Below are 26,502 nucleotides of genomic sequence, written 5' to 3' on the forward strand. Positions count from 1 at the left end.
TTCAGTGACTTTAAACAAATACATAAAAAACAGATTTTTCTAACTCAAGTCATCTATGCTGTCTCTTATAAAGAAAAACTTAATAAAGCACATACACACATGCATATCTGGGGAAAGAATATATTAGTTTGGGGGCTTAAACTCATCTACCAATAACTGTTATCCAAATCTATGAATCAATCTTCACTACTTAGTATGAATAAAAATCATGAAGATTAACATAAATTTCCAAAGGATTCTGACGCAATGTTCACATATATTAGTATAATCTCACATCATAACTTTAATCTTAATATGAACGAATGTAAGGAAAACATGAAGGGAGATAAAATTATACAAAACAATCATAGGTCCTGGAACAAGGTAACCAGTTATTCAACAGTTTTAAATTAAATGAACAATCTGAGAAATAGGAACAACAAAAAAGAAATAAGCATATTGGTCAACAGGAATATATAAAGCCTACTTAAGGTAGAAAACACTTGAACACTGACGTTTATTACTTTTGAAAGTCAACTCATGAAGCAAAACCAGGCTAAATTATCATTAAAATGAAGTAGCATGGTACTAATGGATGAAAAAACCAAAAAAGCCTTTTTGTTCCACAAAATATTCAATAAACTGTTTAAACATCACTAAACAAGAACTTGACTAGAAATGTGACTAGAACCTGAAATACAGGTCAAATAATAGTTGACAAAAATAAAAGTGCAGAATTTGAAAACAAAGCAGTGACAAGCATCTACAACTCAAACTAACAGAATGAGAACTAGGCTTTTTCCCCTTCTCCCCTCAACAGATATACCCTCACAATTAATTCTGCTTTAGGCTAATAGCAAATATGTTTGAATTCTTTTAAGAACTAAGTAATTATGGGGGGAAGCACGGTGGGCCACAGAGAGAAATGGCCTGCTATTAAAATGGTCTGCATATAAAATCAAAAGCTAATAACATGTCCAAAAACTAGACTTCTAATCTAAATGGAGAACCTGAAATTTGAAAACTTAAGAGAAAAATGAATCAAAGTATTTTCTCATAAGAATTAAAAACTGTGGGGGGAAGGATAAACTGGCAGTATGGGATTAAGAGATGCACTCCACCATACATAAAATAGATAAACAATAAGGATTTACTGTATAGCACAGGGAACTATATTCAGTATCTTGTAATAAACTATGAGAAAGAATCCAAAAAAAGAATATAGATACATACATATATATGTATAACTGAATCACTTTGCTGTACACCTGAAACTAACATAATATTGTAAATCAACTATATTCCAATTAAAAGAAAAGAAAAAGAAATTCCACATTAAGCAAATATCAAAACTATGACTACAAAGACTTTGTGGCAACATGAAAAATGCTTCTGACTCCATGTTAAGAGAAAAGTCACAATCAAAATTGTGTGTACACTACGATTAAAATTTTTAAACAGAGATGTACACACAATAAAATTTGGAATAAAATATACCAAAAATGATAATTAGGGAGATGGAATATGGGTTATTTATTTTTCATTCTACTTTCAAACTTTCTGGAATGATGTATTTAAAACTAAACATGTAAATTAGAAGAATTCTGTGCTAAATCTTAAAAAAAGAATTAAAGACATTTAAAAAGGGGGAAAAATCTCCATCATGCAACACAGCATTTCCACACGATAGCAGTACAAATGACTGTACAAATAAATGTAATTTCAAATTAAAGTACTCTACTTCATAAGAGACACAGTGATCAAAGCCCATCCAAAACCAAAGCACAAAAGAGCTTACATATAACAAATGTTTACTAGACCAGGCAATGACACAGCAAACAATATTTGAAAATCATTAAAGAACAGAATTTGACAGAGTTCTCTCTATTGTTCTTCTTCCCACACTTCAAACTTTAAAACATCTCAAAACTTTGCCTTTAGACTAGAACTCATGGTATCGGTTATATAATGAGATTTAATGTCAAATAAAAAGCTAAATTCTCCCTCTGTATCTGTGTAAATTCTGAGGGGTAGCAACTAGTTAAGCTTGTTCAACCTGACGAAAATTGGCAAGATTCTTAAATTATGTACAACCGAATATTCTAAAAGTAAATAGATAATTCTAAAGCAAAACTGTGATGTTATTAACATGAAACCAAAGAACAAAAATATAAATATGCAAAATACTATGTTTTTATGAAAAGCTATTACAAGAATTTGGCCTGTTTCCCAAAGCCTGAGGAATCTATTTTGCGGAAATGTTATGATTTCCATTTTTCATTAATTCTAGGATACACCTAATATGGAGATGCATGTGTCAACCCGTCTGACTGAAGTTGAATTCTTTCAGAGGATTTGTGTTGACTTCAGCCAGTCACTTGGCAGCACCATCAACCTGAGACCATTAAAAATTTCTAAGTTATTTATTTACTTGTTTTAACACCACACTGATAATCGGAATATAGGCTGCAAGCTTATGAGAGAATTGGCGTGTGGTTTAAATCCTGATCAGAAGTGATTTTTCCCTCCTTTTGCCCAATAAACAAAGTTGAGACATTCAAGTTACTTTGCTGTCCTTTTTTCCATAGCAGATTTACTTCTTGCTTCACACGGAGGGAATAGCCCTTTGGCATCCCAGCTTTATTCGTAGACTTCTCATTTGTTTTTTTCTCACGCAGGGCACCTAATATAATGGAGTGTCTCATCAATGATGACATCTTAAATTCAATGAAAACAGGATGTTGGTTCAAAATGGTTACAGGGACAAATTCTTAACATAGTTGCTACAGTAATGCCACAACAAATTCCACAAGCCAGATCATTCTTAAAGCTACAAAGTGGTAGCTCATACTAAGCTTATTGTGAAGCACGCTATAAAATTACAATAACCTTGTAGAGCTTCATAAATTTCCATTTAAGCTACTTTGGCAAATATATTAAGTGCTGTAATTAAGCATTTCAGTTGTTAGGAGACAGAGAAAGAATGGTTATGGGTGAAAGACATATATGTGAGATGTAAGCTAAATTGCCTAAAATATTAAACATCTAAATTTAATGGACACTTTGGCACCTTTAAAAAGTAACTCAGATATACAACTTGATATGCTTTATTCAAAGTGGCCAATGATCTGTGTGATGTTTCTATTTCTCTTCTTTTAATGATAAAAGTTAAATCAAGAAGAATCTCTTGAAAATTCTAAGAATCACCCATTTGAAGAAAATTAAAAATGAGTAAAAACTAGGGAGCACCACAGAATCCGCTCAGTCATTCTTAGCATCCCAGTTTAGAAAATGTCTAATGTTAGATAAAAACAAGCATGATTCATTGATCACTCTAGATATTTGAATTATAAAAAAAGGTACAGTAATAAAAGTAATCCTATCAGTGCTACAGCAAATTAGTTATACAGAATGTAAATTAGCCCAATTTTATTAGGATATGAAAACAAAAGTGTACATCTTCATGTGGGCACCTCAAAAGTTCTTTTCTTCATAATTATTTCCTGAAGTTTTTCCTGCTGGAAAGAAATCACACAATCTAACCTATTTTTTGTCTAAACATTAACTCTTGAATTTGGTTGATTTTTAAAAATCACTCTTGCTGCCAACCTGTAGCTACAAATTGATTACCTAAAAAGTTTGATTCTTGCCTTTATACTTGTTCCTTTTAAATGTGCTAAAGTCAATTCCACAAATACACTCTACAGAGGCTATTAACATTAAGCACACAGTATTTTAAAACAACTATTCCCTACACCACTAACTTACCTTATAAACAAATACATAAATGAATGCAAAAAATTAAGTTTTGAATAAATGCAAAAACTACATCTTTGAATGTAACTAAATATTCATTCAATTGGAAATAAATGGAAATACCTGTTTAAAGGCATGTCCTTAACAACCCAAAGTGGCTGAATTTTGGGACAATCATTTAACCTTACTTCCTCTTCATCTACAGTTATATATAAACTCAAAACATGTCATTTTCTTATATAAGAAACATTTAGATAAAAAATAGACATTATTTGCACAAACTGCTCCCACAGGGAGTAGAACCTCACCATTTAATAAATCAACTGCCAGTATTCAAAATTATTTAGTTTGCTAAATTCTCTCAACCTGGAGACTTTAGAATTCACTATAGTATACATTATTCCTTCAAATTCTAAGGAGGTATAACATGGCATAATCTCATACTGCTATATAGGGAAGCAGCCTAGTACAGCTATTGAGTATACTCTGGATTCAGACTGCCAGAATTCCTACCCCAGTTGGCCACTCACCAGTTATGTGATCTTGGGCAACTTTACTTAACCCTCAATTTCCTCACCTGCAACATGGGGGAAAAAATAGTACTTATCTGATAGGACTGTTGTAGGGATTAAATGGAATGATACATGAATACACACAGGCACTTAGAACAGTGCTCAATAAATGAAAGCTGTTTTATTACCACTGCTCTCCTTCAACTCATGTAATGAAAGTATCTCTCATGTTGCCCCTTCTCTCATCTATTCCCTAGCTATCTGTTAGTTAGGCACTTTGGTTCTTTAAAGGCATCTAGTAAATACTGTAAAACCATCACCTTCAGTAGGAATCAACACACGTAATGAGAAGTCAATCCCAGATTAAGGATCACATTTAGTGCTGGCTCTTCAATGTCGCTTTACAATTCACTCAACTCTCTAGGCCTTCCTATTCCTATCTATAAACTGGACATCTATCTAGCCAATCCACTTTTCAGTCAGGAGGATCAAATTCAATAGGGTATATGAATCAGTTATATACAAACATCTGATAAAAATTATAATTCTAACACAGATTAGGTATCACAGTTCTATTCCCTGAAACCTTAAAAAACAAAACTATGTGAAAAAAAGGCAAGTAAATAGTTTAAATTATTTAGTCCACTGTCTCTTGCTAAACCCCAAACTTCTTAAATGAGGGTACAGAAAATATAAAAAGAAAATCACTGGGTGTTGATATGTGACAAAAAAACTTAGAAAAGGAGCTGAATAAAAATGAATTGTATCACTTGAATTTTAAAAAGCTCTAAACATACTGTGGATACACACACAGATTGTGGTGTCTCAAGTCATATAGAATCAAAGATTTTATAAAACTTACTCTAAAAATCATCTAAACCTCCTTTTGGACATGAGCCCTCCAGAACGCAAGTACAGAGGAACACAAGACTATTACTATCTTCTTCCCCAATTCCTTTAAACTAGATTCAGTATTATATCTAGCTAAATCATTAAATATTTGTCCATATGAAAATTTTTAGCTCCTTCTCAATTGTGGGCACCTTTAGGACAAAGAGCATGTTTAATTTATATAAGTATTACTCGTACAGAAGAGAGTTACATAGACATAGCAGAGACTCAAACACTTGTAGTAGACAACTTTATGACTAGCCCTTATTTCTGTATAAGGAAAGAGAGGGTAATTTTCTATTATATTCAACAAATATATGATCATAAATATGTAATGATCTTAAAAGTACTAAAAAAAATCATCTTTCAGAGAATTAACAACTTTCTTGATACCCAATGACCGAAGAAAGTATACCAAGCCCACGTTCTCAAACAGAAACTTAATGCTCATTCATTAATCAAAAGGTAATTTAAAAAGTCTTAACCCAAACAGATCAGGAGCTAATAAATAAGATTTGAGAATTTTGTTAAAAAAAAGTCTAAGATAAATGAGATGAAAATTTTGTTTAAAAAAAAAATGAAAGCCTAAGATAAAGCAAACTGTATTTCAACTCAGTTCTCACTTGCTGGCATGTTTAGTCCTTTAAGAGACACGGCTAACAGCAACACTCAGATTTGGAGAAGATTCAGATTTCCACTTTGAGTGTAGTGCCCCAAGCAAGAAAAGCAGATAGAGGATTTTCTTTCAAGCCTGTCATACAAAATACCACATCTTTAGTAACCGCTAACTATACTTAACTTTTTTTAATAAGTAGAAGAAACATGATGACTTGACCAGGGAGAAAAAGAATACAAATATAAAAGATTCATCTCCACTAAATATTCGAATGTCTACAAGTATCGTGACAGTCAAATCAGCAGTTAAAAGATGAGAAAACAGTGTGGCCAGGCACCTGAGTGATACCTGTAAGTTCCCTGAGTGCATGATATATATACAGTGTTCACCTTTGTACTAATACACGGTCAAGAAGAGGCTTAAATGTCTATTGACGAAAATGGGCAAAGTCTATTGGCTAAATTGACCTGACAATGGAAATATGAAGATATGGAAATAGGAAATAAGAATGAAAGACTAATGACAACTTTAAATGAGACAGTGTATATCTACTCATTCCAACTTAGAAACCTTCACAACTTAGGCTAATTCTTTCTCTAGGTAAAAAAACAAACAAAAACTCAAGTGCATAGCTATGGATATAAGCAGATGCCAAATGTGCACTATCTACTGATATACCACTTGATAATGACTGGAAGTCATGTCATCAACATTTCTAACAAACCCAATCAAAAACCAACAGGTTAACCCATTGAGATCTTTTTTGGTTTTTTTTTGACCAGGCTGCACAGCATGCAGGATCTTAGTTCCCCCACCAGGGATGGAACCCGTGCCCCCTGAGTGGTGTCTTAACCACTGGACTGCCAGGGAAGTCCCTTTTTTTTTCTTTCCTTTCTGATTCCACCATTAATGAATACATTTGTTGCACTCTACAACTCTATGAGCTGCTACATTTATGTGTGTTAATACTGATTTCCACATTGCCCTTTTATCCTGAAGAGCAGACTAAATGGGTAAGTGATCCCAATTCAGCTTTTCTCGCAAAATGTTAATTACAGGCAGTGTTAGTTCTATGCAATGTGCTAGACAAAGCAAAATAAACAGATAACAGGGGGGCAAGGGAGACTGTGGAAGTGGGGGAGAGGAAGATGGCCAACTAAAACCGAAAAATACTAAGTAAAAAGTTTTAAAAGGTTTCTGCAAGACTTCTTAGCATCTTTAGAAAATACTGCACCCTGCGAATCTCAAAGGGGTGGAGGGGTGCAGTTCATTCTTCCAAAGTGACATGGTCTTTTTACATCTCTTCAAGTAATCCCGATATACTCAGAAATACTACTCTAGTTGAAGTTTTTGAATAGATGAGTTCATATTTAAATGAGTTGCTATCTAAAGATAATGAAACTAAAACCTATCAAAATCTAACCATATACACAGCCCAAAAGTTATACCAACACAGTAGGTATGGGTCAATCTATGTTTTAAAATGCACTCACCTAGGTAATATAAATACATAAAGAAAGTTACCTAGATTCAACAATCTACGAGCAGATAAGCTAAAAAAAAAATCTTTTTCACTGGCTAATGTTCAATTCAATGGCAAGGACCCTATAACACCCAAAAGTGAGGATAACTCACAAGCAACAACAGCATAACAATTTATCAAGTCAGTCAGATAAATCTAAGACACCAATCAATATATTGGATTTCTCTGGAAGGCCTATATTCCAAATCATCATTTCTCCCTAGGGTATGGAAAAATCTGGTAAAACTTAAAGAGATGATCACCAATGAAGTCATACAGACAGAAATACATTTGCCTGTAATTTAAAGTAAATGGAAGTTCTTTAGTTTTATTCACCAAACAAAAATTACTTATTTCATCTTAATTATCTTCCATTTTTGTCAAATTGAAAATCAACAGTAGAGACAGACCCTAAAAACAAGAATAAGTGGTAACAGTGTGAAGTCATAAGTAACCGCTGAAAAGTCACATGTAACACTGACTAACTTTCTGGCTTATATTGTAGGAAAGGGTATCTGCGTTTGTTTCATTCATTCAACAAGTAATTTACTGAGCACCCATGATGTGCCAAGAACTGTGCTCAGCACCTATAGACTTCTTAAAAGTTCAGAACATAGCCCCTGCCCCCTAAGAGCTTACAACTGTTGGAAAGGCAAAGCAAATAAACCATAATAAAACAAAACAAGTGCTAAAATAAGTGAAATAGTAAGAGTTATGGGCGGATTACGTGATTTTATTTTAATAATCTGAAGGGGAGGTATATGCTGGGAAAATTTATTGTTGAGGACCTCTTGGAGAAGGCAGGACTTGAAATGGCAGAATTTAGGTAAATAAAGGAAAGCTCATGGTAGTAGAGAGCTGGGGGGCAGGAGAGCAAGAAAAACAGCACAACCTTGGTCATGAACTAATATAGTTACTCAAAATACCATGAAAAGACCAGCCCGCGTTCATATTAGGGAATGTGAAGACATGCAGCTCAGAATCGTGCTCTGAATTATATACTATGGGAGATAACTGAAAGTTAAATTGTGGAACGTAGACATTACGCTATAGGCACAGAAAAACAGTGGAAGTTCTACGGCAAGGAGATAACTCATTGAAATCTAAGAAGAGTTTTTTGGGGGACAAGCTTGAAGCAAGAAAACCAGCTCAAAAGTTGTAAAGAGTATCTTAGGCATGAGAGTGTAATGACTTAAGCTCAGATAGCAGCAGGAACAGAAATAAGGTCTATAAAAACCCACCTTACTCAGTACGAGAACATGAAAATCTGACTTATTTTTAAAGAGGAATTATTCATTTATCAGTTTATTGAACAAAGGCAACAAGAAAAAAATAATGAATAATTAGAATTAGGGGGGCATTACTAAAAGAATTTCCTATTTTTACTTGCATATCAACCCATAAAATCTTATACATATCACCTATCCTTATCAAATGATCTAAACTGAATCATAGGTTGTTAGAGCTGAAAGGGACCTTAATTCTTTTACTTTACTCTTCTCATTAAAAGAAGAGGAAAATTAAGAATTAAAGAAAGAAGACAAAGTCAGGGAGAAAGACTCTCTTGGGCTTAAGTGAAGGCCAAATTGCCTGTGATAAGGATGGTTTATGCTGTAGAAAAGACAACAAAAGAATAAGACGTGAAAATATTTTAAAGCAAAACATTATTTACAATACACATAGAGAAAGAGGACAGCTTCATACATAATTATATCTTAATACAAATCTCTACTGCCACCAAGCAGGAAAATTATTTTATCATTAACATTTGTAAACTTGTAAGGTCCCTTCCAACTGTAAGATCCTATAACTCTGTAAAAGTAGAAGCACAACTTTCCCATCTGAAGTTAATGTACAACAAGAAAGGCAAGTTTAACCTACAGGATAAACTTGAAAGAATATTATTAAAACCTATTTGATAATTTCCAAATATCTATTACTACTAATAGATTCATCCTAAATTCTAAAAAGGCATTCTAGGTTATCTCCTGAACTAAAACAAACATGCTACTCCTCTAATCTAAATCATCTGCTGCATTTCAAAAAGTACAAACTCTGGTTTCTGTAGACTGTTATGTCCAGTCTGCATATTATTTTACAAACAAGTTTTAAAATTTCATGTCATGTTCAGTAACATCCCAAAGACCACAATCACTTAGCAAGTAAGACTGCCACCAATTTTAGTCCTCAGCTGGTCCCAGAATGAGATCTTAATGTGAACTAGGCAATATACATGAAGGTTCCATAACCTTCAATTGCAAAGTCTAAAGAATTTGTGAATTAACTATTTAAAATTTGATGACAGAACCCTACCAACTTTGTGTCACTGCAGTGAGCTATATAGGCATCCTGCTTCTTCTCATTATCTTCTGATCACTTACTGCTCACTTATACTTCTGAGGGCGGGTAGACAGAAGACATGATGCAGAAAAAAGGATCAAGTTTGCGAATTATCAACTTTTATTTTAAGGTAGTTGTTTATAGGGCTTTAAATTAGATTTCTGAATACATGACTGTTTATATTATCCATGCCCTCCCACTCTGTTATCAAAGCTAAAACAAGAATTTGTTTTACCAAGACTTGGGCCCCATATTTGTTAGATATCAAGAGGAAAAAAAGGAATAATCTAAGGGAAAAAAAAATGGGTATTCTCTTGAGTTCCTCAGAGCTGGGTTCTTAAGTCATTCAATCGTTATCCTAACAGGAGCCAACAGAGAGAGACTTCTGAACATCTAAACAGTCAGGTACGCTTAAAGGCACATGGCATATACTGGTCTAGGAAAGAAGTAGAAGAAAACCACAAGGTAAAATTCAGAGTATTTGAATGGATGCGTACCAAGTAGCAAATAACCTTACTAGGAAGATGGTCACTACAGAGCTAAAGAGAAAGGGCCATAGAGCAAACTGTGACCAGCTTATGTCAATGAGATACATGAGTACTTAAAAAATAAAATCTGCATTTTACTCAAAATGACTAGCTGGTATCTTGGTTTTGGTAGTGCAACAGCACCAATACAGCAAGGGCAAGCAGGTCAATCCCTTGCAAAACTTACCTTGATTGGCCCAATGGAAACAGAAGGCCCCAGAAAAGAGAGAAGCATCTGGCAGTAGCAAATTGTTTTATTTTATCTTTCTGTGGAAAGAAACTAATTTTAAATAAGAACCAGAGCATTTAAAGAATAAATATTTTTTAAAGCTCATTATCTAGTTAGAGCAGCTCTACTGAGAAAACAAGAAGAGCTCCTTGCTGCTTACAGATGGAAAGAAACAGAAGAGGAATCAGAGTTGTTTCTCCATCACCTAGGGAGTTTTAAAACTTGTGCTATCCTAGAGTAACAGAATAAATAGTTCTTTTATTTAAAGAACTCCTACAGGCAGAATCTTTTGGGCCTGGTGCCTCTGAATAAAGCTTTTTATACAAAATTAAGGGCTATACTCTTAAATACCTTAAATAAAAAAGAAGAAAACCACTTGACATTAAGCCCTTCTATTCTTAAGAAAAAAAAAAACAAAAACATACACACAGAGCGAGCTCCTTTCTCCACTACAATTTCACCAATAATTCAAACCATCAAGGCTTAAATGATTATCAAAGCAAATGATGCCCCCAACTGGCAGAAAGATCATACCTAATTGACTGGCTTTCCAAAATATTTTGTTACCCTAAATACTTGATGATTTATTGAAACACTAAATGGAAAGAACCCAGCCACCAAAGGATATGTGTATTATAGAACCTAACAGGGGGCATAAAATTATTTACGGTAACTGAACCTGTTACCTTTCTTGGATGCTTTTCTAGGAATTAAGTTCTATTGAACTCATTGAGTCAGCATTAAAACCTTTTGGTCCAAATCACTCCCACAAAATGTTTACAATTTATGCTGGAGATGGAAGGGACAGCTCAAAAGCAGAAGTGCAGAAGCAAAAATCATTTAAAAAAAACAAAATAGTATAAGTGGAGAATAAACTACCTATTTGGCACCGTCCTATGAAGAACCAAATCAGAGTAGAACCTTCCCACCTCCACCCCCATTGCACACACACACACACACACACACACACACACACACACACACACACACACCAGGAAGCTTTTTCAGGAATAAAATTAATCCTAAGCCAAAGGCCTAAACAACTGCTGTTTTCAGATTCTATGCATGTACAAGGTCCACCAACAAAAATTATATTGACATAGCATATTTACTTCAATTGACATACTTGGGGGGAAAGTCATTAAACTAAAAAGCCTACATGTACTTTGCTACTTTTAAATTTAAAAAAACAAACAAAAACAACTCAATTTTGTTGCTGTAGAAAGTAAATCTCTTATACAGATTTTTCATTACACTCAAAATTTGGTTACTGTCATGATTATACAACATTTCACTTAAAAACATTATTCTGGCATAAACTGAAACTTAAACAGCTGTAAGTATTGACCCAGATTTTGAAATTCTTTGACACAAGAATACCATGGGCAAAAGTAAACAAAGAAATACAAAACAAAACATTCTTACTTGTCCCATTGGTGGTCCTCCCATTGGGGGCATCATTTGCGGCATCATTCCATGAGGTACAGGAGGCATGTTCGCTCTCTGACCCATAGGATGCATTCCCATTGGGGCATAATGCATGCCAGGGTGCCCCATCTGAAAAAGAGGGACAATTTAAAAATTAGTAAGTACCAATAAATGCTTCTCAAAAATCTGATTTCTACAAATCAGTTATATGCATGACATAATATCTGGCTAATGTGTGATTCAATTACTGAGTTAGTTTATACTTTCTTGTCTTAAATAAAATGTACAACACCAGTATTTATGAGCTTGCACCTGACCAAATTTCAGAACAAAATGGAAAAAATTAAAATCATCACTGGACACCTAATTCGTAGTTGTTGTTGTTTTAAGTATGCTGATTTAATCAGTTACCAACTGGTTTGCTAAACTGGGAGGAAATGCATGTGAAGGCCAACTTAACTGTTATGGTGAAAACCACAACTTTGTCCTACTTCACACAGATATCAGCTAGTCAACTATTTTTATTTTATAACTTCATTTATTCTTAAATTCATGTCTAAGATGATTTTAAGCTTTAAAACGCTGAATTTACCCAATTAACTCAGATGAGGGCTGGTCTTACACAAAACAAACAGTATTGGATACCTGGGGACACTTCCCTCCTAACAAGCAAACATATTATTTCCTAAGAGAATCTCTAACACAGCTAAAATTACTCCTGCAAAAAACAAAACAAAACAAAAAACCTAAAGAATGAGGTCTGTCACTCACGGACACTAAATGCAAACAACTAATTCATCCATCTTAACGCGCTTTTATAAGACAACTACTTTCTCTACTTGTGTGTCCATTGTTACAGGTCTTAAAAGCAGGAAATTATCTCCTGCCAATTCTCCCAGCTGTCCCCCCGCTGCAGACAACACTACTACTAGTGAAGAAATTCTGGCAGCCTCTATTAAAGTCTACCGAAGAAAGTCTCTGCCTTCCCCCCGCCTGCTTAATCGGGCCTACCTCTCCAAAATGCTCACCCCGCCTAGGGCCCAGCACCTCCACCGCGCATCTGCCTAGGCCAAACCCACTGGGAACTTCCACGGTCCCACTTCCTTTCCTTTGTGCATCCCCGCCCTCCCATTTCTCTCCCTCGGAACATATCCCACCATCTCGAGCTCTTCCTTCGTCCACTCTCATCTTCTCCTCCTGGAGAAAGCTTCCTGTCTCTGACTCCGTTTTTCATTGTGCCGCTTTCCCCCTGCCCCACCGATCCCTTACCGAGGGCCGTCTCCTCAGGAAGCCGTCAGCAGAGACCCAAGAGCTGGAGCAGAGGCTTGAGCCGGACAATCTCCGCTCCCCGTCCCCGGGACCCCGCGAGGGAGGATGGCTCTCCATTTCACTCACCATGAGGCCTCCACGCTCGGCTCCCGTCCCCGGCCTCATCGTCGGACTCAGACTGCTCCGCCGGCGGCCACTGCCGCTACACATACCAACAAGAAGCGATCTGAGTGGCTGGCGCCCACTGGGGCTAAAGGTTAAAGGCTGCCCTGCGCTACGGGGCGGGATCAGCGGGGCCAATAAGCTGACAGGCTTCCCCGCTGTCCAATCAGACTGCGCTGCCGACACGCAGCTCTTCGGCGATTCGCCCCCAGCCTCAGCCTCACTCGGCGTCGCCTGCATGGAGGGGGGAATAGGGGGACGGAGGAAGTTTCTGCGCCGACTCCTCTGCCGGGAAAACTCCACCAACTTCCCCCGGGGAAGGGAAGACAACTGTATCCCAGCTTCCCGAGCTTAGACAGCCTCACCCCGTAGGGGGTGGGGCAGTGGGGGCCTGCCACCTTCACCCCCCGCCCGAGTCACGTACGCCCCGCAAACCTGAGGCCGCCGGGGGTGGGGTAGGGTAGGGTGGGGTGGGGGTGGAGTAAGCAGCTTCTAGCGTTAGCGGTGGCCGGGGCTGGATGCGCGCGCGCGGGGCTCGAGGTGGAGGGAGGGGGCGGGGAAGGCGAGAGGAGGGGTCGTGAGGAGCGGGTTCGAGCTCTGTACGCACCAGCTGGCGAGCGCGCGCCGGGGTGGGGGGAGGAGGCGTGCCGAGCGGTGTGGAGGGAAGTTGTGGTAGAGGCGGGGAGAACAATGCGACAGGGAAGGAGGAAAGGGCAGTTAAGGGAGGCGAGGGCGTGGCGAGCTGAGCTGCCGTTAATGAGGGAAGCCGGGGCTAGTGCAGGCGTAGAGGGGAAGAAGAGAGAAAGCAAATAGGTTCGGGAATGTGTATTAGAGGGGCATGGGCGGGCGCTAGGACCGAGCGTCGGGGAGGTGCGGCTTTGGGGCTGCCGGGGCGCGAGCTTGCATGGAGGTGACGCGGCGGCGGCGGCGGAGATCGCTGGCCCGGACTAAGCACTGCAGGGAGAGGACACTCGGCTGCCTTGGGCCTCGGCTTGTCTCTCTCCGCGCACTTCACTGCGCCCCTTCCTTCGTACTACTTGAGGGTCATGCTCTGGTCCGGGGGCGCCCAGCCTTTTCTCGGGCCCCACGGCACTTTCCTCGCCCAGCCACGCACCCTTGTGCACCCCTGCGCGCCGGGGCCAGGTGGTGGAGGCCGTGGAGGGCCTGGCCGTTGATTGGCTGTTGCGACCGCGGGGCGGGGCAGGTGGGCGACGCCTGACCTCTGCGGACCTAACTGTCTTTCCCGCCATGTCGTTCGTGGAGAGTGGGAGGCGCCCAGCCCCTTCTCGCCGCCGTCTAGGCACTGCTGTCCCGTTTGATCAACCGGCGTTTTCCGCTTTCACTCAGGGAGACAGCTGGGGTGAGGGTGAAGTCGACGAGGAGGAGGGATGCAACCGAGTGGCCCGTGACCTGCGGGCGGAGTTCTCGGCCGGGGCGTCATCGGAACCTAGAAAGGACTCGCTACTCCGGCCAGATGGGGACGGGTCTCCCGCCCTGCCCGATAAACGCAATGGTATTTTCTCGGCGGATGCGGGCGGCAGAGCCCAAGCCCGGCGCTGGCCGGTTCAGGTCCTCTCAGTTCTCTGTTCGCTGCTGTTTGCCATCCTCCTCGCCTTCCTTCTCGCTATCACCTACCTGATCGTAAAAGGTACGGAATGAAGCCCAGGCCTTGAAAGTGTGTCCAGAGTTTACTTTAGTTGAGCCTGGACGTGGCTCTCCCCTTCGTCGCCCTCGCTCCGTCAAAGGCCGGCAAGCTGGTAGCCGCTTTCATCCAGAGTCCTCGTCCGCACCTTTCTTTGATCTTCTCCCTTGTCTTCTCTTTCCTTAAAGGTAGAGGACTTTGGTCCGTGATCAGGAGACCCATTTTAAGAAAGGGTCTTGATAAGTGGGTAGTCTTGAAGAAAAAATATCTTAAAGTCGGTGAACACTTGCGGTAAAATATTGGCAAAATCAAGCAAAATGCATAACAACCGTCATTAAAGGAACGGTGCAAAGTGTAATTATTAGGTTATACACGTTCAAAGAGTTTAATCCACAAATGGTTAAAGATGTACAATCCACTGATTCCTCTGTACACGTTGAATTGCTGAAGGACAAGGATTTCCATCCCAACCCAAATTTATACTTGCATAGGTAAAATAGACCCTCTTGGGTTTTGAATTAGGTTTGCAACCCAGTGTAGTGGTGAAGTTCTGTTGCAGGAGCAAGATAGTAGGTTCTTTCTCTGATTAATGGTGTTATTTTCCGTGTCTTAAGTTGAAATATTGGCCAGGTTGGAATAGAAAGAGATGTGCCTTGAAAGGTTTTCCAAAGCTTATACAGATGTATTATGTGGTTGGATATTTTATGTTGCAGTGGAAAGAGTCAGACGTCAGTTTAAAGTTCAGTTCTCAGTGGCGTGTGACTTTGGTTAAGTTACTGAAAAGGAAAAATTAAAACAAGAAAAAATACCTTAGTTTGTTGTATGAAAAGCACCCAACACATTGCCACTCAAGTATTTTACTTCACTAAGTAGAATTAAATCTATTTAATTCCAGTTTTTACTTTTCCTCATTGCTTCCAAGCCCCTAGTGGGGTGTAGATGGCATCTAACACTTTACCATGCTTGATTTTCATGCACAAGACAGATTGGCAAGTTAATATGAGAATTTTACCTCTTCAAACAATGATACTGGGTGTAAATTGTCAATGTTAAATATGGGTGCCAATGTTTCTTTCCTCTATCACTTCCCTCCCCCATTTTTTCAAAGCAGCTCAGAGTTTTGTCTTGTAGGTAGTTTAATTCTTTTGCTCTGAAAGATTGCCTTTGTTCATAAAGTCACAAAACCTGATAAGTTGAAGTACATTGCAGGACACATTGAGCTGTGCTTATTTTGGAGGGTAGAGAAAGGAGCTGAACTCAAAACCTAGTAATTCGCATTACATAAAATGTCTAGGGAATAAAAATTCCCATTTTATATACATGGCAGTTGACTCATAAAGACATCTTATTTGCTTACTGAAGGTCACTTAGCTAGTAAATGGAATCAGAATTTGAACCCAGTTGTTTTGGGCTCCAGAGTGCTTTCCACAACTCCACAATGTCTTTCTGGCCTTTGAGCTACTTTTCAAATTATAAAACTGTCTTTTTTACCCAAGCCCTTTTTGTACTTACAGAGTTACATGCTGAAAATTTGAAGAATGAAGATGATGTACACACTGGACTGTTAGGTATGGACTTTATTGTCACTTAATTTGATTTTTGAGCTCACTTTTGTTTTTCTAGATTATGCTTAAACTATGCAGAATTTTGGTTAAATACTTAATATATTCCCTGTGCAGTTTGGTTTTACTCTTTTTCACTTGCATTTGTGTGTGGTAACTTTTATTAGATTTTCTTTTTACATGTGTATGGGGGTATCTCCGTGTGTATATGTATGTATACCAGACATACTAGGAATACATTTTGAATACAACTGTATGTAACAAAGACTCAGAGAATACTTAACGTTTCTTAGTTACCTTTTGGAAAAGTCTCTCTACACTTCTTCCCAGGAATTAAAAACAAACAAAAAAACCTTACCTCACAAACTTAACGAAGATAACATCTTAAGCAGACCTCATGAGAAGTTTAAGTTCAGATCCCCTTATAAGCAACTTGGTTTTTCAAAAAATATGAAAAGCATTGGGCATACTTACACAGGTTAATCATGACTAGGAAAGAGTCAACCTGAGTTTCTATAGTATGTCTGTAGAATGCTGCAGTTTACAGGTTTGTAGTGAAAAATTCAGTTGTTATTTATCTTTATTTCTCTCTGCGCCAAAATGATTATGAAGACTTCAGAACTTGACCTGTCTGGCATGTTTTGCTCCTGTTTGCTGTAATTTCTTTGGCTGACCACTCTGAATTAGGGTGGGGCGGGTGGGAAATGGTTGCCCTCCTAGGCCACATGTTGCTCCCTCCTCCAATCTTAGCTAACCTATTTAAACTGCCTCCTCAAGGCTAAAGTCCTCATGGTGATACAAGGTATAGTTCACCTGATTTTGCAGAAGGGGAACCTTTATCTTCAGATTACAAACAACGTAGTTTGCTTGTCCCATGAAAACTTGTCTATGCTTGTCTCAACTTCTTGCATGAGAAAACTGTAAGGAACGGCACCAAGAAACGGAGGAGAGCTTAAGCAAGCTTTATTTGGGAACGCTCCCAGGCGAGGTTCACTGGTCCGAGAGAAAGGGGCCAGGGAAGTCGCGCCCGGGTGCAGGCACGAACCAAATTTATAGGGGTGGACGCAGGGGAGGTGCTTGCTGTGTGAAGCAGCCCTTTTTTGGTAATCTCTCGGGTGTTGTGGCAATGTCGGGTGCCGGTTGCGTTGGTTCCGCCCCTCGGGGAGCGGGAAATCGGGGAGTGGGAAAGCCATAGAGCCGTTGGTTTCGCCCCTCGGGGAGCGCGAAAGCCGGGGCCAAGTGGAAAGTCCCGGGTCTGTTTCCTGGGCAAGTGGAAAGTCCCGGGCTGATGCCACTTGTGGGTCGGCTGCATCAACCACCTTGGTGGGGGTTCCGTCTGGCTCCCTGGGCCCTTCCCCGGACCTGCTGGCCTTACATCCTGACTTCTTTGGTGTAATGGGGCGACGTTTGTTCTCTGGCTGCTTCCTGCTGTATGGGGGCGCTGGAGGGGAGTCGGGCGGCCAACAGTCCGGAGATTAGGGGAGGGCGGCAGCGGGGGGTTCTGTGGGTAGTAAGCTATATGGGTGGAGTAGCATCTGATTCACCGCCACCCGAGATACTTCTTGTATGTGATTGCGGAGAAACCTGAGGAAACAGGGGACAAGCATGAATAGGATGCAGATAAGGATTAAGGGGCCTAGGATTGGTGTCAGCCAGGACCGCCACCAGTCGGGGATGGGGGAGGTGGATTGTCGCTGCCTGCGTTGGAGTTCTTCTTTTAAGCGTCGGAGAGCATCCACATTGTCCTCAACGACCCCTATCTCGTTGATATAGTAGCAGCATTCTTCTTGTAGGAAGAGGCAGGTACCTCCTTTGTCGGCTGTCAGAAGGTCCAGGGCGCGTCGGTTTTGGAAGGCAACTCGGGCTACTGAGGTGATCTGGCGCTGGAGGGAGGTGATGGAGGCGGCAGAGGCCTCAATGGCTAGCTGGAGTTTCTCTTCTAGGTTGCGGGATGTTGAGACACTGTGTGTCAGGGCTCCTCCCCCGATGCCTGCAGCAACGAGGGAGGAGGCGAGGGAAATGCCTGCTACCATAGGGAGAAAGATGGCCCTTTTCTGTCGGCCGAAGAGTTGTGTGGTAAGTGAGAGAAATTCGGCTTCGCCATATAATGTGAGCTGTGGAACAAGGGTGACGGGGATACATGGAAAGGGGGAGGAAGAGTTGATCTCTTTTGTAAGGGAGCCATTACACCAAAAGAACAGACCTGGTGGGGCCCCCATTGGCGTAGTTACAGGGAGGGATGAGTTGCAAGGGAGTGCATCATTAGTTAAGTTTGGTCGGCTGCCATAGCAAATTGTGAGGTTCTTTTTTTCTAAATCAAGGAATATGGGGACTCTTAAAGGGGGAAAAGGTAAGTTCTGGGAGGAATTAAGGAGGGTAGAGGTGAAGGGCTGGTCGAGTGGGACAGCAGTTAATGGTGGTTGGCCAAGTGAGGCACATAGAAAGCAGTCAGAGATGTTGCCTATTCCGGTGTGATTAAGCATTTGCACCCCTTGGCGGATGAGGGCCAACCAAGAAAAAGGGTCCGTCTTATGGTCAGGGTGGGGTAATTGGCGTTCTAGGGCCTGTTCTGTCTCCTGGACCATGGTGGCCTGCTCGCTCAAGTGCTGGATAATTTCAGGGATCACTCTGACGTATGAGCGGAAGACCCTGATAGAGCCCACAGGGTAGGCATCAGTTGCCCACCAGTAGATTTTTCCTTGTACCCCTTTTACCCATCTTGTGTCCCAGGGATCTTTGATGTTAATGAATAATTGACCCTTGCCATTTGTGGTGAGCAGGTGGGATTGTTGGAGCGAGCTCCTGGTATCTAGTTTTGCCACATGGATGTTACATGAGTGATGGGGCACCCCCCATAGGTCTCATCCCACCATTGACAGTAGTCTCTGGTCTGATCATAAGTGAAGCAGACAGCGGGGGTGGACCAACCCAGGGGAACACTTTCTATGTTAGAGATGGGGATCTGGACTGTCACCAGGGCCTGGCACCCATCTGGTTGGCAGTCCCCCGTGCCCAAGACTCGAGTGTGGGTCCGACCTTTAGCTTGCCATGTCCCATGGACATGGAAGCGCCATAGGGACATCTGGTGAGTCCTGGGTGGCAGGAGGAGCAGCAGGAGGAGAGACAGGGTGACAGACAAGCCGTAGTCTTGTGGGACCCAGCGGTTGGGCCGTCCAAGTCTCTGGAGTTGGGGCCATTTTAAGGCGGGAGACATGGTACCAGGAGGGGTGTCCCAAGAGTTTGGCTGCCGTAGGAGTGGTGAGGATCACCGTATGGGGGCCTGTCCACCGTGGCTTGAGAGATTGGGGGTGTAATTCTTTGAGGAGGATGCTATCGCCAGGTTGTAGAGGGAGAGGGGAAGTTTCAGAGGCAGTGACCGTCGGCAGGTTGCGGTCATTGTGTTCATGGAGAAGGTAGCGGAGCAGAGACAGGTAGGGGAAGTAGGAAGCTAGGGGTGGGTTTTGGGTTGGTAGGTTATGGAGGAGAAAAGGGCGGCCGTAGAGCAGTTCGAATGGACTGAGACCAGTAGGGGTCCGAGGTGAGGCTCAGATTCGGGTAAGGGCAAGAGGGAGCAAATCGGGCCACGAGATATGGACCTCAAGGGACAGCTTGGTGAGGTGGTCCTTCAAGATCCCGTTGGCACGTTCAACCTTACCAGATGACTGGGGGTGGTAAGGGATATGGAGTCTCCAGGTGATCTGAAGAGCCTCGGATACCTGCTGAACCACCTGAGAGACGAAGGCGGGTCTGTTGTCCGACTGGATGGAGATAGGCAGGCCAAACTGGGGGACGATATGTTGGAGAAGAATGGTGGCGACCGTATCTGCTGTTTCTCGGGCCGTGGGGAAGGCCTCGATCCAACCTGAAAAGGTGAAATATTGGAAGCGTTTACAGCAGGGCATGTGGGTGAAGTCAATCTGCCAGTCCTTGCCAGGTTGGTGTCCGCGCATCTGGTGAGTGGGAATTCGGGGCCGTAGGCCTCCTTGTGGAGAGATGGACGCACAAGTCTGGCAAGCCGCGTGAGTTTTTGAGATGGCATCTCTGAGTCCAGGCATATAAAAGAAGGGATCTAGGAAACGGAACATTGCCTTTGGGCCAATGTGTAGGGACTTGTGGATGTCTTATAGGAGGCTGGCCGCTTGAGCTGAAGGGAGGGCAACTTTGTTGTTCATAAAAATCCATCCTTTGTTGTCCTTGTGGACCCCTTTGGATAGTAGTGCTGTCTCTTCGTGGGGGTCATATGCGTGTTGGATTGAGGTGAGGAACAAGATCAGAGCTGGAGGGGCCCCTTTGGTGAGCTTGCGGGCCACGGAGTCGGCCTTTGAGTTACCTTGTGCTATTGGGTTAGAGGGAGACTGGTGGCCCCTGCAGTGGATGATTGCCACCTCCTCAGGCAGTTGGAGGGCATCCAGGAGTTTTGCGATGAGGGAGGCGTTGACCACCGGGGAGCCCTTGGTGGTCAAAACTTCACACTCCCTCCAAAGAGCTGAATGGCTGTGTGCAATCAGGAAGGCATATTTAGAATCTGTATAGATATTGACCCTTTGGCCCTTAGAGAAGTCAAGGTCCCACGTGAGTGCGATCAGTTCAGCCCTTTGAGAGGTTGTCCCTTCTGGGAGGCGGTTGGCCTCGATAATGGTTGAGATGGTTACTACCGCGTAGGCTGCCCGGCGGCGTCCGTCAGGGCCGAGTATTGAGCTGCCATCTACGAAGAGGGTGCGGTCCGGGTTTAACAGTGGACTATCAAAGAGTCCTTCCCTCGGCAGGCTGAGGGCCTCTACAACTTGGGGGCAGGAGTGGGAAGGGGAGGTCCCCGTGTCGGAAATGGGCAAGAGGGAGGCCGTGTTTAGGCGGGGGGAGAGGTCAAGGGAGATGGCAGGGTTTTCGATGAACAGCAGGTGGAATTCCTGGATGCGAGAGGGGCCCGAGAGAGAGAGAGACTTATGGCCGAGGAGGTCGGCCAGTCGGTGAGAGGAAAATACAGTCAGCGGGTGGGCCAGGGTCAGTTTGAGTGTTTGTTTGGTCAGCTCGGCTGCTGCTGCGAAAGCTCGGAGGCGTGGTTGCCATCCCCGAATGGTTGGGTCAAGTTATTTGGAGAGGTAGGCCACGGGGCGATAGGAAGGCCCTACGGGTTGGGCAAGGAGTCCAGTAGCTATTTCGACCCGTTCATCTACAAAGAGGTGGAAAGGACGGTCTGGGTTAGGCAGAGACAGGGGAGGGGAGGATATCAGGGTGTCTCTGAGGGTGAGAAAGGCCCGTCGAACAGTGGAGGGAGAGGTAAGGGGTCCTTGGGGGGTTTCTTTAGCAGCTAAATATAGGGGTTTAGCAAGAAGAGCAAAGTTAGGGATCCAGTGTCGGAAAAATCCTATTAGGCCCAGAAAGGAGAGAATCTGGTCAGCTGTCTCTGGAGGTTGGAGGTTGGGGATGGCCTGGGTGCGGTCGGCTGTCAGGCTCTTTTTTGTGGGGGTAAGGTGGATTCCCAGGTAGGTTACTGAGGGTGTAGACAGTTGGGCCTTGGCTGGAGAGACCCGATAGCCGCGAGAGCCGAGATAATTGAGGAGATCAGCAGTATGCTGTTCTGAGAGGCTGAGAGATGGACTACAGAGGAGGAGGTCATCCACGTATTGGAGGACTATACTGGGGGTGAGAGGGCAGGAAGCGAGGTCCCATGCCAGAGCCTGGCCAAAGAGGTGGGGGCTGTCGCGGAAGCCCTGGGGAAGAACTGTCCAGGTGAGCTGGCGGGAAGCCTGGGTATCCGGATCTGTCCAGGTGAAAGCAAAAAGGAAATAGGAATCAGGGTGTAGGGGGATTGAAAAGAAGGCGTCTTTGAGATCTAGGACCGTAAAATGGGTGGTGGACGGGGAAATATGGGAGAGCAAAGTGTATGGGTTTGGCACGACTGGGTGGAGGGGAATTATCGCCTCATTGATCAGTCGGAGGTCCTGGACCAGGCGGTAATCTCCTGAGGCCTTGTGGACAGGCAGGATAGGGGTGTTGCAGGGAGAGTCCGTGGGGACGAGGAGCCCCTGATCTAAGAGTCTGGTGATAATAGGTCGCAAGTCCCTTAGATGAGTCTCAGAAATGGGGAATTGGGGCCTGGGTGGAAACTTGGAGGTGTCTTTAAGACGGATTAGGACAGGGGGGTGGTGGGTTGCTAGTATGCGTTTTGAAGTATCCCAGACCTGGGGGTCTATCAGATTGGGGAGGATGGGAGAAGAGAGAGAGGAGGGAGAGGGTTCCGCTGCCAGACCGAGGAGGGGGAGCAGGAGTTGAGAGGAGGGGGCCTTAGGGTCAAGTTTGGCAACTTGGAGAGAGGCCCCTAATTGGAAGAGAACATCATGACCTAGCAGAGGAACTGGGCAGGACGGTATGACTAAGAAAGAATGAGTAAAAGGGAGCCTCTCGATGTAACATGAAAGGGGGCCGGTCTGGAAGGGGAAGGATGGCTTACCGTCGATGCCCATAACCGAGACCTGGGAAGGAAAAACTGGCCCGGAATATGTAGGCAAGACCGAATAGGTAGCCCCCGTGTCCACCAGGAATGAGGTGAACTTACCCGCTACCTGTAGCGTTACTCTGGGCTCGGCGAGGGTGTTGGGGGTCTTCGAGTCCGGGTGTTGTCAATCGTCAGCCAATCCCAGGAGTTCGAGAGGTAGGGCCGTTGGGTCGGTTTGCCCTCCGCGTGGAGGCGCTGAGGGAGGGCCGGCCATAGGGCAGTCACTCTTCCAATGGCCTGTTAGCCCGCAGCCAGGGCAGGGCTTGGAAGGAGGCCAGGGATTGGGACATTGGCGAGCCCAGTGTCCCTCTTTTCCACACTTAAAGCAGGCCCCTGGTGGGGTTGCCTTTGGCGGGTCCCGTGGATGTTGTCTATGGGAGATGGCCGGCCACAGGGCGGCTACGAGGGCTTGGGTCTGGAGGGCCACCTTTTGGTGCATCCGAGCCTGTCGGCTGGATTCTGCCAAATCCTCACGGGCGTTATAGACTTTAAAGGCCATTTTTACCAGGTCTCGGATGGGAGTCTGGGGGCCGTCTTCTGCCCGCTTAAGTTTTTTTCTGCTATCAGGGGCTGATTGGGTGATAAAGTGGGTGGCCAAGACCGTTGCGCCTCCGGGGGTGTCAGGGTCCAAGCGGGTGTAGAGAGTTAGGGCCTCTGTAAGGCGGTTGAGGAAGATGGCCGGATTTTTATTGGGCTCTTGGGTTATCTCTTTTAGTTTTTCGAAGTTGACAATCTTGTGGGAGGCAGCCTGCATACCAGCCAAGAGGCATTGGATCATTAGATCGCGTTTGCGGCGACCGTCTTGGCCGTACTGATAACTCCAGCCCTGATCGGTGCCAGGAACGGCAGTGGCTCCGACGGGCATAGAGTTATCAGTGAGGTGGACCTGATCTGCGTGGTTTCGGGCAGCAGTTTGAATTCTTTCCCTCTCGTTGGGGGTCAGAGTAGAAGATAGGATCACAAAGATGTCGTGCCAGGTTAGATCGTAAGCTTGAGAGAGGTAGCAAAATTCTTTGATGTAGCGGGAAGAGTCGGCAGAAAAAGGAGCCTAATCGCTTTTATATTTGAGAGAGATCTTGGAGGGAAAATGGAACATGAACTCTAACTAATCCTTCCGCTCCGGCCACCTCTCTTATGGGACAGAGAAGGTTTGGGTCCTGGGAGTCGTGGTGGTGAGAGCGGGTGTGTGAGCTCACTGGCGAGGAGAGAGGTGGTGGGAGAGCGACGGAGGGAGAGGAAGCGGGGGAAGGCGGGGCTAAGGGGGAGATTGCCTGGTGCGGGGGAGCGGTGGGGGGCGCTGGAGTGAGCGGGAGGGAGAGGAGCCGGTCCAGGGTAGGGTGGGGGTTGGAGAGGAGCTCTGGAGTGGGGAGAGGTGAGAGATTCGGGTGGGTCGGCTAGTGGAGAGGGGTCATCGTCAAAGGAATTTAGGGGCTTGGATGTAGGAGATGTCTGTTTGGCAAGAAGGATCTGGGAAGTGGAACAATCGACGCAGAGGGAAGGGCGGGAGCGTAAATACCAGAAGGCCTGGACATAGGGGACCTCGGACCATTTGCCCGTCCTGCGGCAGTAGTTGTCTAAATCGCGGAGGATGTTGAAATCGAAAGTCCCTTCAGGAGGTCATTTAGACTGATTGTCTAGAGGGTACTGTGGCCAGGCTTCGGTGGAATAGAATATGAGCCGCCTGCAGCGGAGGTCTTGAGAAAAGCCGAGTTTTGTAAAGTTGGCCAGGAGACACCCCCAGGGGTGTCTTAGGATCTGGTTTAGATTCTGAGGTCCCCATGACCTCCGGTCTGTCCCCGGGTGAACAGAGAAAGAGAGAGACGTCTCTGGTCTCAATCTCTGGTCACGGCAGATCGGAGAGCAGTCAGGCGGTTGGGACGTCTCCACAACCGCTCGAGGCTCAGGGAGGATGGAGGACTCCCTGACGCGGCCGCGGCTAAGGACAGGGAGTCCGGTAGGTAGGGACCCCGGGGGTCGAGGGGAACGAAGGAGGGACTTACCCCGCTTCTGCCGGATCGGGTGGGTGAGCAGAGGTCCCCGGTCGTCCCCTAGGGGGTGTGAGGGGTGGCCCCGCGGTAATTTGTGGGGCTGGGTACCCCTCCCGGGTTTCGGCACCAAATGTAAGGAACGGCACCAAGAAACGGAGGAGAACTTAAGCAAGCTTTATTTGGGAACGCTCCCAGGCGAGGTTCACTGGTCCGAGAGAAAGGGGCCAGGGAAGTCGCGCCCGGGTGCAGGCACGAACCAAATTTATAGGGGTGGACGCAGGGGAGGTGCTTGCTGTGTGAAGCAGCCCCTTTTTTGGTAATCTCTCGGGTGTTGTGGCAATGTCGGTGCCGGTTGCGTTGGTTCCGCCCCTCGGGGAGCGGGAAATCGGGGAGTGGGAAAGCCATAGAGCCGTTGGTTTCGCCCCTCGGGGAGCGCGAAAGCCGGGGCCAAGTGGAAAGTCCCGGGTCTGTTTCCTGGGCAGGTGGAAAGTCCCGGGCTGATGCCACTTGTGGGTCGGCTCCATCAACCACCTTGGTGGGGGTTCCGTCTGGCTCCCTGGGCCCTTCCCCGGACCTGCTGGCCTTCCAAAAACACGTACTTTTTAGTTACCCATTTTGTCAGTGTGTGTTGTTAAACTGTTTCATCTCTAAAAAACAACCAAGATTTTAAGGCTTTTCACAGCATTTATTGATCTGTCAACTCTTGCTGCAGTAGAAACTGAATCGTAAGAACTAGACATGAATTCTAACTTGCTATTTAATAGTTGGCAAGATTACCAAATTACAGCTGAGGAAATGCCTATAAAATTGTATCCTTACGTTTTTACAATTGATATAAAAGTTTTCACATGAATCCAGAATCTGTAATAAACATTCTTGTTGAAGTCATCCGTTCAGAAAAATCAGAATGCAGCCTTTTATCAGATGATACTGATTTTTTTTTTTACTGTTGTATTTCATTGTATTTATTTTGTCTTGTCTACTAGGAACCTCACAGCTAAATGTAATGTTGATTGTGTATTACCTTTCTTTAATCATAGTACTGTCTATACATGTTGTTATCTTTATATTTCAGTGACTAATGTTTAAATTTTAATGCATACACTGCCTCAATTCTTGTTTGAAAGTGGGTTGGTTTTTAGAAACAAATGTGAGCCCAGTAACTACTCTCCATGAAACAGTTTTCTTTCTAGACAGACTGATAAAAATTTTGCACACTACAAATATTTTTTATTGCAGTTTAATCCTAGTCCAATGTTGGCATAGCTCAGTAAGAGCAGATTATAGCGGTGATTCTCATTTTGGTATGTGTAAGAATCACCAGGCTTTCTTTTAAAAATCATCTCTAGACTTTGTTTCAGTCCCAGGGTAGGACCTAAGAATCCTCATTTTTTTACAAGTTCTGATAAACCACAGTTTGAGAAATACTTTTGCAGGGCCAGAATCACAGTTTTTAAAAATGTATTCAAAAGTAGTTAAAAGTTCTTGAGAGTTGACTAAGGACTAACAGGCTAACAGGAAACAATATATAAGCGTAAATGCCTGTTAAGAAACTTAAGGACCTGAGACACTGCTATTCTCTT

The 26,502-nt window shown here is 43.7% G+C and overlaps 3 protein-coding genes across 13 annotated transcripts in view; 1 reads left to right on the plus strand and 2 right to left on the minus strand.

The window, feature by feature from the left end:
- Positions 1 to 13,670, minus strand: part of PRPF40A (pre-mRNA processing factor 40 homolog A) — a 54,956-nt gene extending 41,286 nt beyond the window's left edge. For 5 of the 9 annotated variants that reach the window (XM_012535572.3, XM_033400043.2, XM_004276804.4 and 2 more), the window contains exons 1-2: positions 13,070 to 13,670; positions 11,798 to 11,929 (exon numbers count right to left, since the gene is read on the minus strand). In XM_012535572.3, the coding sequence (XP_012391026.2) occupies positions 11,798 to 11,929; positions 13,070 to 13,471 (534 nt within the window). In that variant the 5' untranslated portion in view covers positions 13,472 to 13,670. The remainder of the gene's footprint in view (positions 1 to 11,797; positions 11,930 to 13,069) is intronic. The other 4 variants (XM_033400048.2, XM_033400047.2, XM_004276805.3 and 1 more) reach the window with 1 other exon arrangement.
- A 214-nt stretch (positions 13,671 to 13,884) lies between these two features.
- Positions 13,885 to 26,502, plus strand: part of ARL6IP6 (ADP ribosylation factor like GTPase 6 interacting protein 6) — a 44,822-nt gene continuing 32,204 nt past the window's right edge. For all 3 annotated transcript variants that reach the window (XM_033400049.2, XM_004276803.3, XM_033400050.2), the window contains exons 1-2: positions 13,885 to 14,879; positions 16,388 to 16,441. In XM_033400049.2, the coding sequence (XP_033255940.1) occupies positions 14,480 to 14,879; positions 16,388 to 16,441 (454 nt within the window). In that variant the 5' untranslated portion in view covers positions 13,885 to 14,479. The remainder of the gene's footprint in view (positions 14,880 to 16,387; positions 16,442 to 26,502) is intronic.
- Positions 17,382 to 25,502, minus strand: LOC125965064 (ERV-BabFcenv provirus ancestral Env polyprotein-like). The gene is made up of 2 exons (XM_049712727.1): positions 24,932 to 25,502; positions 17,382 to 20,297 (listed from the first exon to the last, which is right to left on the minus strand). Exon 2 carries the CDS (start codon positions 19,018 to 19,020, stop codon positions 17,911 to 17,913), a length of 1,110 nt encoding a protein of 369 aa, XP_049568684.1. The 5' UTR covers positions 19,021 to 20,297; positions 24,932 to 25,502; the 3' UTR covers positions 17,382 to 17,910.

Source organism: Orcinus orca, chromosome 7 (assembly GCF_937001465.1).
Source record: "Orcinus orca chromosome 7, mOrcOrc1.1, whole genome shotgun sequence".
In the NCBI taxonomy this organism is placed as follows: Eukaryota; Metazoa; Chordata; class Mammalia; order Artiodactyla; family Delphinidae; genus Orcinus; species Orcinus orca.